Source organism: Manihot esculenta, chromosome 4, assembly GCF_001659605.2.
Source record: "Manihot esculenta cultivar AM560-2 chromosome 4, M.esculenta_v8, whole genome shotgun sequence".
NCBI classification, from domain to species: domain Eukaryota; kingdom Viridiplantae; phylum Streptophyta; class Magnoliopsida; order Malpighiales; family Euphorbiaceae; genus Manihot; species Manihot esculenta.
Window position 1 is genome coordinate 3,115,992 of NC_035164.2, and position 14,661 is coordinate 3,130,652.

At 34.5% G+C, this 14,661-nt stretch overlaps 1 protein-coding gene across 4 annotated transcripts; it reads right to left on the bottom strand.

Moving 5' to 3' along the window:
* Positions 1 to 844: 844 nt before the first annotated feature.
* Positions 845 to 4,754, bottom strand: LOC110613436 (NEDD8-specific protease 1). 4 transcript variants are annotated; one of them, XR_006350461.1, is made up of 5 exons: positions 4,598 to 4,754; positions 2,949 to 3,665; positions 1,420 to 1,744; positions 1,281 to 1,324; positions 845 to 1,043 (listed from the first exon to the last, which is right to left on the bottom strand). XR_006350461.1 is itself a non-coding variant. In XM_021754559.2 (3 exons), the coding sequence occupies exon 2, from the start codon at positions 3,662 to 3,664 to the stop codon at positions 2,981 to 2,983; it is 684 nt and encodes a 227-aa protein (XP_021610251.1). In that variant the 5' UTR covers position 3,665; positions 4,598 to 4,753; the 3' UTR covers positions 845 to 1,043; positions 2,949 to 2,980. The 4 variants fall into 4 exon arrangements, 2 of the variants coding, with proteins under 2 accessions (XP_021610251.1, XP_043811906.1); XR_002487621.2 differs by having other exon boundaries at positions 1,281 to 1,744; XM_021754559.2 differs by lacking the exons at positions 1,281 to 1,324; positions 1,420 to 1,744 and having other exon boundaries at positions 4,598 to 4,753.
* Positions 4,755 to 14,661: the final 9,907 nt, after the last annotated feature.

The window sequence follows — 14,661 nt, forward strand, 5'->3', positions numbered from 1 at the left end:
TTGTTTGAGTGAATTAGGTTGATTTAATTTAATATGGTATTAGTGGTACGGTATTTTGGGCTTTTCATTTTTTTTAACAATGCTTTTTAGTGAGTTATGAGTATTTTAGACTTTCCATTTTTTTAACTAAATTTTTTAGTAAATTAAGCTTTTCATCCAATGTCGAGCCTCCACAAGCATTCTATGCAGTGTTGTCGAGTCCCATGAGCATTCTATGCAGTGTTTTTAAATGTTATGCAGTGTTGTCGAGCCTCCATGAACATTCTATGCAGTGTTTTTAAATGTTAGGAATTGTTGAATTAAAAATAGAAGTAATGTATTTCTTATAAAAATTTTAAATATTTTTTCTCTTAAATTAATTTTTAGTCTAAATTTAACCAGTATAAATACGATGAAAAGGGGTTTGATCTGAAATAGAATGATTGAGTGTTTCAAGCTCTTGCTTTACTTGCCAGGAAATAAATAAAAGCATTTAAAATCTAAAATTTTAACAATCTAATTGAAAATTGAATTTTACTAAATACTTAGTGTTAGTACATCAGTTTTATCCCTCCTCTCCCAAAACAAACGCTAAAGCTGTATAATTGAAGGAAGAGAGAGAACTTCTCGGCCAAATTCGTCATCCAAGGAACGTGAAATCGCTCAAATTATAATTAAACAGGAGTTTAAAACATCAGTTTGATTCAGTTTATTTCAATTTAAACTAAAGCTAAAAATCAAAGAAACATTATGAAGGTTATATATATTTATAAATTTCATTAAAATCATAGTTTGAGATTAGGAAAAATTGAAAAGTCAGATATTTTGATCTTAATTGAACTATCATTTTGAAAAAAAGCTGGAATAAACTAAATAAGACACTTACTATAAATTTATTGAGCTTAATGACTCATTCTTCACATGTATGCATGCATGGAACGTTCACGCATTCGATACTCGTTCTCATAATTCGTGTGGCAAGAATTAAAACACTTGACGCCATATAGCTCTCTCTTCTGATTTTCTAAAGCACTCCCAGTTGTTGTCCAGCTCCTCCTTGTCTCCTGACCACAAATAACAAAAGCTATAAGTTAAACACATCCACAAATGGATCAGTAGATTACTCTTTATATATATCAATAGTACAATCACTGAAAATTTTTATCCACACAAAAGTGTATATATACTTGATTAATCAAAAGTCACTAATATACATTTATAAGTGGGGACTTAAAAAGTTTTTTTCCCTACGATCACAAGCTTTTATATCACGTTCAAAACTAAGCAATCTAAATACCAACCAGACTCTGCAGAACACCATATATATATCGTCTCACAACTCAAGCTGCAGAAAAGAACAAACACAAGTCAGAAGCACAGTGGACTTCGAAAAAGCTCCACTGAACCTAGACTAGACAAGCTAAAAGCACCACCGCCAACCTGAAAAACCCCATAGAACCAAGGCTAGTCAAAAGACAGAGGCTGAGTCGAAAGCACCAGCAGCCAGCAGGGGCAATGATGGCAGAGCTCCATGGTGGCCTAAGCAGGCTATGATATCCTGAGATGCTGTCATCCATCATTGCTTGAAGCCTCAAGAACCAAAAACCACAACCACAACCACAACCACAAGATGCAGATCCATAACATCTCACCATGAAAGCAATTGATCTGCAACAAATGAAAACTAAAGGCCCTAACTACATACAGCCCCAAACTAGAGTAGTGCAGATTGTTGGGAAACCCTCACCGACAAATAGCACAAGATCTGCAACAAAATAACCAAAAAACAGCCTATTTACAAATCTATCTCAAAAATGATGGAGGTAACCCACTTTTAGGCAAGAGAGGGAGCTCCCTTGTTTCTGACAGATCTGGCAGGACAAAATGAGTAGACCCTTGAACATAAACAGAAAATCAGAACAAACTCTGTCTAAAAGATGAGAGAGAGAGAGAGAGACTGTTGGGATGTTTGGTTAAAGGCGTGATTAATTGCCAAACATTATAACTAGTTCTGCAAACACGAGTTGCCAATAGATTATTGAAACCGCTAATCCAAAATAACATTTTCTAAAAGACATGCATAGGTACAAGTGTGCATTCATTGGCTACCTGTAACATTACAATTCTATCTATAAAATAATTCGGTTGAAGAACTTAGTAGCACAGATAATAAGCAGACAAATCTGAAGCACTAATATGTCATGGTCGCTGCAGACTTTTGGGAGAATTCTAACATTAGTGCTACTGAGAAAAAATTCACAAGTTGAGGTTTTAAAGCAAACCACAACTTGCAACTTGATTTTATGCTATGATACACTGACTCTTTATTTGTCATGCCGTATTTGTGTTGACACAATATTTCATGAGAGATATGACATATAATATGTGTCTAATACTTATTTGTATACTTAGATACTTGAGTGGCATATTCATATATAGTTAATAGAACATTCTTTTGTCTCAAGATAAAGAGTATATATTTAGATAAAAATAATTATGTAGTTGTATTTTGAATGATGTATTTAGTCATTTAGACTACAATTATTACTATATAACTTTGTCTTTTTATTCTAACTTATTTTGTATAACATAAGGTGTCCAAGCACCTGTGTCTAAACTTAGATCCATAATTCTGAATTTTCTATTTAGAAAATTGGCAAGTCAGGTATAGGGATATACACCCATTTTTTGACACCCGTATTCAAATGTAAGTAACATAGATGTTACGAAAGCTTCCATCAATATTCCTTCTTCATCGTATGTGTATCACATTATGCGATAATTCCAAAAGCCAAGGAAAAAGAATTCATATGTGCTTTATAGAAATTATTCAGAAAAATAACTTCTACAGCAATATTAAGATTTCGATATTGGATTCCTAAACTTCAACTGAATGCCATCCAAACCCCTCTGAAGATAGAGTAAAGTGTCCAAGCCCTGTACTAACATCAGTCAAGATTTATACAAACCTCATGTATTTTTCTTCTGCGATGGAAATCCTTTATTTGCTTTGCATAAGACTTCTAATCAGAAGTAGAATTTCATTTCGCATCGCACCAACAGCAGCTGGAGTGACCTGCTCCTTCACAACAGAAAACCATAGACCATCTCTATCCTTGTGATCACAGCTTTCACTCCAGTAGCATATGGCTCTTGCAATAGCAGTAACATATAAGCCACAATCACAACCATTCACTTGCTGAGGTGAATTAGAAAGTTCCATGTACTTGGCCTCAGCTGATCCATCAAGACCTATAAATCCCACAACGGATTTATAAAGTTTCAAAGCATGTCTTCTGTTCATCCCCAAATAGCTATCATGATGAACAAAGGCATTAGCATTGTTTTCATATGCAAGTAAGCTCCAATGTGATCCACCTTCAGCAAGGCTCACATCATCATTGTTATTGACAGGAAATATCACCAATTTTTTATCCGGTAATTTAAGGGGTTCCAGGAAATCCCTGAGAGACTCAGTATCTGGGCAGTTTGCTATCCAGAAAGCAATTGAAGGTGGAACCAGTAGGATGTCTTCTGAAGGATTTCTTGAAGAAAGATAACTGAAGTAGAACTCAATGATTCGATCATTAAGAAAATATGGACCACTGAGGATCTCCAGGTCTGATTGCCTAAGAACAACATCATTGTAGCTGAGAATCTTTTCATCGGCTACAGATCTTCCCATGCTGCAAATTTATATATACATTTTCCAGTCAAATATACCTCAACCAAGTTAGGTTAAAAACCAACATAATGATGAAAAACTCGTTAACAACTTAAATTGTAAAAAATAGGAAAACAGTATATACACATTTATAGTCTCCAATAAAATTATAGAAGCTGTTAAGCTATGGTCATAGCCAAATTTGTGCGGGTGGGTGTCTAGAGAAATTTAATTTCATATGAACTAGTAAGATACAAAGAACTGATATTTCCTCAGCATTACACAATCATCATTGAGGGATAAATTTCAGGAATGAAAATTGATGATATAAAATTTCTGGAAGACAAAAAATGTAGCTCAAATTCTGGATCATCAAACCAGAACTACCATCACTTTTTGACCTCACATGACACAGCTTACCCTCTATTTGTATGAAACAGGCTTCCCTCACACTCTTGTCCTTCAAACCATATGCTAACAGTCTGTTCAGAGGAGTGTATGGAGGTTTTTACAGGTAAGGTAATAAAAAGATAAGGTATCAAAACCTCCCTACTCACAGAATAGTTAAAAAAAGTGAAGATTTTAAAGGTTCAAACCTCCAACAACCGACCATAGTATAAGATTTCACATTTTTTTCACTTCCATTTAATCCCTTGAAGCCACTTGCCTGCTAAAACTTTCTCGGCAAACAAACAAATCTTAAGCTAAATCCTAATTCACCTTCGTTTTAATACCCATGAGGGAAAACAAACAAAGCTAAAATTGAAAAAAATTTATTGGATTCTCTCAGATTTCCCTTGGAACTACTAATAATAGTCAAAAGAAAGTCCTTGGAATTCATCTAAAAAAAAAACTAAACGTATAATTAATAATTAAGAAATAAAATAAGGAAAATATTATTAAATAAAAAATAAAAGAAAAAGTACGAAAAGAGATCAATCGTAAGCCACTTACAGAGCAGTGATGATTGAGCTTTAAAAAAAAGGGAAAAAACAATCTGCTTCCTGTTCTAGCCCTGGCAGCTTCTAGCAGTGATAAGTCGGAAAAAGGGATCACGGGGAAGAGACTGGAGAGCTGGCCCTCTGCATCCCTTTTTGATATATATGCCCTCCTTTTCTCTGCCCCAAATTCAATAATAAGAAAAGGATAGTCTCTCTATTTTAGTATAGAAAAAATTACTAATTCATTAGTTAATTTAAAATATATTAAAATGTCGATTATATTTTAAAAATTTATCAAGAAATTTTTTTATTAATTTTAATTATTAAATATTTTATTATTTAATTTTTATAATTTTAAAAAATACATTAAAATATTTTAAATATTTAAAAAATCTATTAATTAATTTTTATATTAAAAATATTTTAAATTAAAATTAAAAAAATTAATCAGTAAATTTTTTAAAACGTTAAAAGCATTTTAATATATTTTTTAAAATATATAAATTAATTAGTAAATTTTATTATAATATAAAAATTAAATAATTAATTTTTTTTAAATTTTAAAATGTTAATAATGTTTTAACGAACTTTTTAAAATATAATTAATAAATTTTTTTATATTAAAAATTAATTTTTTAATATAAAATAAATTTATTATTTAATTTTTATATTATAATTAAATTTATTAGTTAGTATTTTAATTTTAAAAAATATATCATAATACTTTAAAATTTTAAAATATTTACTGATAATTCTTCAATTAATTTTAGGTTTTATTTTAATATATTTTTATTTGAGTCATCTAACTTTATTTTTTAAAAAAACTTCTTAAATATTAATTAAACTTTTATTAAATTCTTTTTTACTTATAGATTTTTATGTTAATATAAGTAAAAAAAAATTCTCTATTTGTTATCATTTATTTTTCATTTTTTCTCCCTCCTCTCTTTCATTTTATTCTCCTTTTTATGTATTTAATCACACAATTTATTAATTATTTTTTATTTTATAATTTAATTAATATTTTTATATTTTATTTTTAAACCACACTAAAAAATTTATTAATAATAAAAATATTAATTAAATATAATTTTATTTTAAATATTAATGAATAATTTTTAGATATTAATTTAAATAATTTTATTGATGAAATTTTAATATTTAAGTTACTGTATTGGGCATATTATTTATTAATTTATTTTAAATATATAAAATATTATATATTTAAAATAATAGTTAAAATTTTATTAAAAATAAATTATTTATTAATTATCATTTTATTTTAAGGGTTAATGAATTAAGTTTTTTAAATAGCTATTTACATAATGTTATACATGTTTATAATAAAATTAATTTTAAATAATTAGTATAAGATTTTAATATTTAAAATTTAAAAATATTTTAAAATAATAAATTATAAAAAAATTAAATAAAATATAACCTATATATTATATATATATTCATTTAACTTTATTTAAAAAAGGATAAACTATAATTTAGTCCCTCTGGTTTAGTGAAATACAATCTTTCGTCCCTCTGTTTTAAAAAATCGTCAATTTAGTCACTATGATTTTTAAAAACTATGCCATTGGTCCCTCCCGTTAGATTTTCAGTTAAATCACCGTTAATTTTAGTTAAAAGACTAAAATATCCATATCAGCTTCTTCTCCAATACTTTCGATGACTTTGTACATTTTCTTTCTTTCTCTCTCTCTCCAGAAAGAAAAAAAAATTCTTTTCCCCTTTTTATTCTGTGATTTTTAACGCATCACATTTTTGCTATGGTGTTGAAGATATGAGTTTTGCATATTCCGCTTATTAACTTGCAGGTACTTTTTGTTCTTAACCTTACAGTGGTGTTTGAACTGAGTTGGATCAGGCAGAGGGTTTGATGTGAACCGATTATCAGCAAGCAGAGGAAGCAAAAGAAGGAGTAGCAATGTCATCACCAAACAGTGTTGTGTCGTCATTTTAGATGGATTTTGGGATTAGAAGCAGAAGTTATAAAAGAGAAATGGAAGCCATTGATGCCGAGAGAGCGAGTTCTTGTTTCTTTCAGATTTAGAAAATCCTCACAGTGGCCCTAATGCCACACTTGCAATTCTTATTCAGATATCTTTCCTCCCATCCGCCGCTAGTATCGGGTGAGCAACTGGTGACCGACTGAAGAAGAAGAAGATAATGGGTTTTGGGTTTTTGGGGTGTGGGTATAAAGAAGAAGAAGGGTTTTTAGGGTGTGGGCGTAAAGAAGAAGAAGAAGAAGAAGATAATGGGCTTTTAGGGTGTGGGTGAAGAAGAAGAAGAAGATAATGGGTTTTTGGGTGTGGGTGTAAAGACGAATAAGGGTTTTTGGGGTGTGGGTGTAAATAAGAAGAAGAGAATGATATTAATAATGGGTATTTTAGTCTTTTAACTAAGACTAACGGTGACTTTAACTGAAAATCTAACGAGAGGGACCAATGGCATAGTTTTTAAAAATCACAGTGACTAAATTGATGATTTTTTAAAATAGAGGGACGAAAGATTGTATTTCACTAAACCAGAGGGACTAAATTGTAGTTTACCCTTTAAAAAAATACAATAATTGATGATTATTAAAAAGATTATATTATTTTTAATTTTTTTATTAATTAATGTACAAAGAGTATTAGTTAAAAAAAAAAGAAATTATTTTATTTTTAATTTTTTTTATTATTATGGGTAGCAGTAATAATTTTAAGTAATTTTAATTTTTTTTATTTTTTATATATTGCAAAATGAAATTATATATTTTGAGAAAAAGGAATAGAAGAGATCAAATATATAATTTTTTTTATAGATAGAGAGAAAAAAAAAAAAAGAAAAAGTTATTATAAAGTTTTTAGCTTTTGAATGAAATTCATCAATTAATCTTTATAATTCTTAACTTTAATTTGAAATGTTCTTCATGTTTTCAACTGCAATTATTACATCTCCTTTTAATAACCGTTAAAATATTTTATTAAATACACGTAAAAAGTCTTAAATACTCTTAACTAATCCTAAAACCATTCTACATCTCCCTTCCATTCTCCCTATCCCTCTTTCTGATACTCTCATCTAATCTAGAAAAACTTATCTTCCTCGTACTCTCATCCACATCGCGTTGGGGTCAATTCTTCTTCCTCCTCCACTATATATATATTCTCTTCTATGAATCCAACTTCTTCGTCCCTCCCTGCAGCCTCTGCCATCTTCAACCCTGATTTTATTATCTAGGTTACTCCTTCCTCTTCACCTTTCTTCCAAATCTCTTTCCTTTTGCATCTTAGATTTTATTTGCTCTGCAAATGATTCTGCTTTGGATTTTGATTAACTTTAATCAAATTCTTTTCAACTTGATGACTATTGGGTCTTGGATATCAAGCTATGACTGAATCCACGTTGGAAGGTCATGTCATAACCCTATCAAAGTCCAATACACAAGTCTGTCCTTCGATACATAGTCCAGACTTCGCTCGGACAGGCTAGACAGGACAGGGATCAGGCCCCGCTCGGACAGGCTGGACAGGGCAGGAATCAGGCCCAAGTAAAGGAGGTTCAACCCAATCGACTTGATGGATTGGTGTGGCAATGGACTCCTAAACATCCGAGATCATATCAACATGGCCCCGGAGAGAATTAAATGGCCGTCTGACGATGGAAAATGACACAGTACGTCCATACATACAGCCCCACATAACAATGATAGGATGTACAGGCGCAGGATGGTAGTTATGTGTCACTAGAGGATAAAAAGGAAAAGAATAAAAGAAGGAAGGCATGAGCCAACCAGACCAAACTTATCAAAATACACCTTGAGCCTACCCTATATTGGATCTAAGAACATCAATCGGTGCCGTCTGTGGGAACAAAAGAGATCTTTTTGTCACCAGAGTTCTCATCCTCATTACATCCACTGGGATCCACATGGCCAATCACGGCGAAAACCATAGCGGAAACACCCCAAATGATCTAGGCTCTGCTTAGAATGGACCATAGTTCTCATTCTCCAGCCCTACTGCTCAACTGAATCAACCAGCCGTGTTGTTTAACCCTTCGCCAAACTCGGTAGGAACCATGCCTCGAACCACCCTATCTGACTAGGAGCTATAAAACATGGCCCTCCAGCTGCAAAGCACTACTCACTATCTAGGCCCGATGTTGCAGTAGAGAAAACTCAGCACCCCATTGAGCATACCACCAGTAACTGAAGGGTTCAACATTAATAAGCCCCAACCCATAATAAATCACCAAGCCCCTCAGCAAAGCAGCAGGAGAACGAGTGATGGAGATGGAGAAGCCAGTAGAAGGAACGAGCCCCTAGCTAAAGCAAGAAGCCGAGTAGTAAGGGAGCTTATTGAGAATGACGGGACTAAAAGCTACTCTTCTAAGCTAGTAGAAAGGTCAGAAAGTGAAGAGTTAGAGAGAAACTATCGCTTGGAGAAAAGACCAAGGTGAGAAGAGGCAGATGTAGATAAAAAACTAGAGAGGCTGAAAGAGAACTGCTAGCAAAGCTGGGAGCACGAGACAACAACAACACCCTGCTACCAACTTCATCCCCATTTATGAGATGGGTACAATAGGAAATCATCCCCATGAAATTCATGATGCCAACAATAGCCGCATATGATAGCACAAGGAACCCTCGGAAACACGTCTTGGACTATAAGACATTCATGAAGCTGCAGACCCACTTAGACGCCTTGATGTGCAAGGTTTTTCCTACCACCCTTACTGGACGGGCCCGGGCGTGGTTTAACAGCTTGAAAGTAGGAAGTATTAAGAGCTGCATGGACCTAGCCGATGTGTTCATCTGCAAGTTTATTGCTAGAGTCCCGGCTGAAAGGAAAAATAAGCTATTTAGAGATGGTCTGGCAGAGGAGAAATGAGTCCTTAAGGGAGTATATGGCCATGTTCAACTCAGAGGCTTTGCAAATACTAGAGCTCAATGAGGTAAAAGCCGTGGAAGCCATGCAGAAAGGCACCACCTTCGCAGAGTTCTTTGGATCGATGTGCAGGAAGTCGCCTACCACCCTGGCGGAGCTGATAAAAAGAGCGAAAAAGCATATAAGGTAGGATGACACCTTAACCACTGGCAGATTCTCTAAGGAAGCAGGAGACAAGGGGAAGGCTGGGGAGGATAAGCGACCAGACGGATAGGAAAGCAGGCAAGATCAGGGGTCTGAAGCATTGAACAGACACCGGAGGGAGAGGAAGGAGGAAAGACCCTATCAACCCCGGATTCCCGAGATGATCACTCCTCTGAATGTGTCCAAAGTCGAGGTGCTCGCGGCAGTCCAAGATAAGGACTTCATACAGTAGCCCAAGCTGATGAAAGCAGAAGCAAATAGGAGGGACCCAGATAAGTACTACCAGTACCACCGGACTTATGGCCACGATACAAATGATTGTTATCAGTTAATAAATGAGATAAAGAGGCTTATTAAGAGGGAACACCTCAAAAATTTTGTGATAAAGCCGGAGCAGCAGAATGCAACGGGGGAAAGGCTTAGGAATAGATAGGGGAACCGGTGAATGACGGCTCCAGTGGAACAATCAACTTGATCATAGGAGGGACTGGAGGCCGTATGAGCCGGAGGGGGAAGAAAAGAAGCAGGAATGGGGAGGGAAGCAGCACTGAAGTAATGCAAATTGTGGAGCATTTCCCAGTGACCATCTCTTTCTCTCCGAAGGATGCCCAAGGGATGCAGATGCCTCATGGTGATGCTTTGGTCATAGAGACTGTCATCCATAACTTTAGGGTTCGAAAGGTTCTAGTGGATGATGGTAGCAAGGTGAACTTACTGCCCTACTGGGTCTTCCAACAGATGAACATACCCGAAGAATAGCTGGTGAGGGACCAAGCAATAATAAAGGGGATAGGGGGAACTCCAATGGCAGTAAGCCAGTTCTATATAACTTTGAAGCAGTAACGCAACAATAAAGGGAAAGTAAAAGTGGCTTTCACCCTAAAGGAACCACCTCTATCCCAAACTCACTACGTAGTATTCCTCGTGGTGAAGCTACCCTTGAGCTATAATGCCATCTTGGGTAGGCCAGTACTATATGACTTTGAAGCAGTAACCAACATCTGGTACTTGATCATGAAGTTTTCGACAAAGGCAGGGGTGGGAGTAGTTCGAGGAAGATAAAAGGAGGTCAGAGCCGTATACCTGGCCACAGTGGATGAACCAAGCGCCCAGCCAGAAAAGATAAACCCTAAGGTTATAGAGGTTCAAGATGAAAAGAAAGAGGTCAGGACTAAACCTGTGGATAAGCTGAAGACCTTCCCATTGTCCGAGGAAGAAAGCGACAAAGTCTTCAGCATCAACTCAAGTCTCGAAAAGAACTAAAGGGAGGTTGCGATGGCTCTAATCAGGGAGCATGCCTCAAGCTTCACCTAGAAGCCCTCAGATATGCTGGGGATTGATCCTGAGGTGATGACCAATAAACTGAACATCCTCCTAGGGCCAAGCCAGTGAAGTAGAAGATGAGAGTATTTGGGAAGGAGAAACAGCAAGCTATAAGAGAAGAAGTGCAGAAGTTAGAGGAGGTCGGGTTTAGTAGGAAAGTAATGTATCCACAGTGGTTAGCCAACCCTGTGTTAGTGAAAAAAGCCAACGGAAAATATAGAATGTATACAAACTTCACTGATTTAAATCATGCCTACCCAAAAGATTGTTATTCCCTCCCAAACATGTTAGAAAACCCAAAGATTACTGCAACCCAAACACGCATCGGAAAAATAAAAAAATCTATGGTTTCCTTCATAGGATCCGAGTACTTCGTTTATTTCGAAAAGAAGGATACGAGACTAACCTGTTAGACTCGACGAGAGGATACTATTTCGGATTGATGGTGCTGCTTTTTCAATGAACACCCTCTATGGTATCCACACGAACGTCTTTTATCCTTCTAGAGTGCTAGCTCTCTCAAGGATGGATAAACTATGTGCTCCCCAATCTGCAACTGAAAATGAACTCTCTAAAAACGTTACTCCACAATTCGTAGAAGAGGTTTTTATACGTTTCAGTCTTTTGTTTTCCCTCAACTCTTTTCATAAAAGAGTTGTGTTCACAACCCACTATCACAATCTCGCAAATACTCAAATATCTTATGTGATAGTTTGTTTTGATAAGAAAAACCGAAAATGTTTTATCTGTAACAGTTACAGATAGACTGCAGATCTTTTAAATATTATTATCTTATAATAATAATTAATATTAATAATAATAACATCTTTATTATTATTAATTATACTAATGGGCTTTTAGCCCATTAATATAACACATCAACAACGTTCTTGTGTGTGACCCAATGGGCTCACATTAATTGGCAATAGGCCCAGTCCCACCACGCCCATAAATCATAAGCGGCCTCTAGCAATACATTATGACTACCCAACGTTCATACGATATCTAGTCTGAACATAAGTCATGGTCAATGTCAAACTTATAATGTTCAAACTTGTGATTTCTTGATCTCTAAGCAAACTGATAAAACCAAATGATATTGATCACACTATCAATTCATTTGAGCACGGCCATGCATTTCTCAGTCTCACTCATCGAGGGACCCAGAAGATATCTCTCTCAAAGAGAAGGACAAATTCTATCTTGATTGTTCAATATCCTCTACATAATTTCTATTATGTTCAATCATAATCTTTATGATTGTCTGATTAAAGACAATGTTTGGTTATGTCAAAACATAACAGTCCTTATGTTGGAAACTATGACAATCTCAAGTCAAAGGATTAAGATATAACTACTTTTGAGATTCACTTATGACACTAACCCATGTAGTGATCTCAATGCGGGTCCATCCAATACTTTGTTATCTAATAAGTATCTATAATTATTGAATTATATCAACATATACATAATCATCTCATGATTATCAATCAATAATTATACTAGTCATGTTTTATTATTATCACCATAATAATAAGTAACCAGGGATGTTAATCATTATTATGTAACATGCAAACAAATAATAATGATAGTAAAACCTGTTTTTATTAATAACCAAAACGACATATAAAAAGGTCCAAGATAATGGCCTATGGCAAACACACTAACAAAACATAAATAAAATTGTCTATTCTACTGCCAGTTTTGATTATTTATCATCTCTAGATGCTATGTTCGGGTACCACCAGATCTCTATGGACAAGTCAAATGAAGAAAAGACCTCCTTCATAACTGAAAATGGGACATATTGCTACAAGACTATACCTTTCAGGTTGAAAAATATCGGGGCAACATATCAACAATTGATGAATAAGATCTTTAAGAATCAGATAGGGAGAAATATGGAGGTTTACGTCAACGACATAGTAGTTAAAAGTCAGACCTTCGAGAAACACCTAGCTGAGGAAGAGTTTTTCAGGGTATTGCAACGCTACAGAATGAGGTTAAACCCGATAAAGTGTGCCTTTTTCATCAGAGGGAGGGAAATTTTTGGGATACATGGTCAGTGGGAAAGGCAGCACTACAACCAAAAAGTCCGTGAGAGGAACTTGAAGGTCGGGGACCTAGCCTTGAGGAGATTAGAAGCAACAGGAAAGAGAGCAGCCGTAGGAAAGTTAGCGCCAACCTGGAAAGGCCCATTGAGAATCACCAAAGTAATTAGACCTGGAGTATATTGAATTGAAGATGTGTAAGGGAATCCGAAGCCTCACGCCTGGAACATCCAACATTTAAAGAGGTATGTCTCATAAAAGTGTACAATGTAACTGTTGTCCTTGAAGATATGAATAAAATTGTCATCTTCCCCCTCCTATTAGTATTCCTAAGTAGGTATCGAAGCCCTCAATGAGGTAGGTGACAAGTCTTAGAACATGACCGTCGACACCATAAAACCGGTTGAGGAGATGAAGACCCCAATGAGGTAGGTGACCGGTCTCGGAACATGACCACCAGCACCACAAAACCGGTTAGGGAAATGAAGACTCCAATGAGGTAGGTGACCGATTTTGGAACATGACTACCGGCACCACAAAACCGATTGGGGAAATAAAGACTCCAATGAGGTAGGTGATCGGTCTTGAAACATGACTACCAGCACCACAAAACCGGTTGGGAAAATAAATACCCCAATGAGGTATGTGACCAGTCTCGGAACATGACTGTCGGCACCACAAATCGGTTAGAGAAATGAAGCCCTCAATGAGGTAGGTGACCGGCCTCGAAAATAAGACCACGGGCGCTACAAAATCGATTGAGGAGATGAAGACTCCAATGAGGTGAGTGACCGATCTCGGAATAAGACCATTGGTACCATAAAACCGTTGGTACCATAAAACCGATTGGGGGATAAAGGCCCATAACGAAGGTCCAACAACAGAAAGGCTATAAGGCGAAGGAAATGCAAACTGAGAAATATGTTATCGGCCTATAAAAAGATATTGGCACACATAAAACTCAATAAACAAATAAAAATCTGGCTCCGACCTCACAAAAAAACCCAAATCACAGGAACACTAAAAAAAATTGAGTCCAACCTTATCAAAGAGCACAGATCACAAGAATACGAATATAAAGTTCAGCTCTAACCTCACCAGAAAGCTCAGATAATAGGAAAACGTGATGCCAATCGCATGAAAGTATTAACAGTAATGATAAAAATAATAAATTGTATTTAACATATTTATTAATTATTATTTTATAAAAATAAAATTATAAATGTATAAAAATTATAAATTTATGCTCAAATGGCATAGACACTGTCTCATGTATTTATTATTATTTAAATAAAAAATAAAAATTATATAGATCAACTAATTAATAATATTGGTTATAATTTTTTTAGCTTATTTATTATTAAAAATGAAAATAAAATATATACGTTAAAATTTTTATTTTATAGTAATTAATATATTATATTAAAAAAATTTTAAAAAATCACATAAAAAATTAAAAAGTTGTATACAAACCATAATAATAAAGATAATAAATTATACTTAATTAGTAATATTATTAAATATAAAAATATAATTTAAAAATAAAAATAAAATATAATAAGTGTGCCGCACAATAACTAAGTGTAAAAGTGTCTCGTAATATAACTATATAA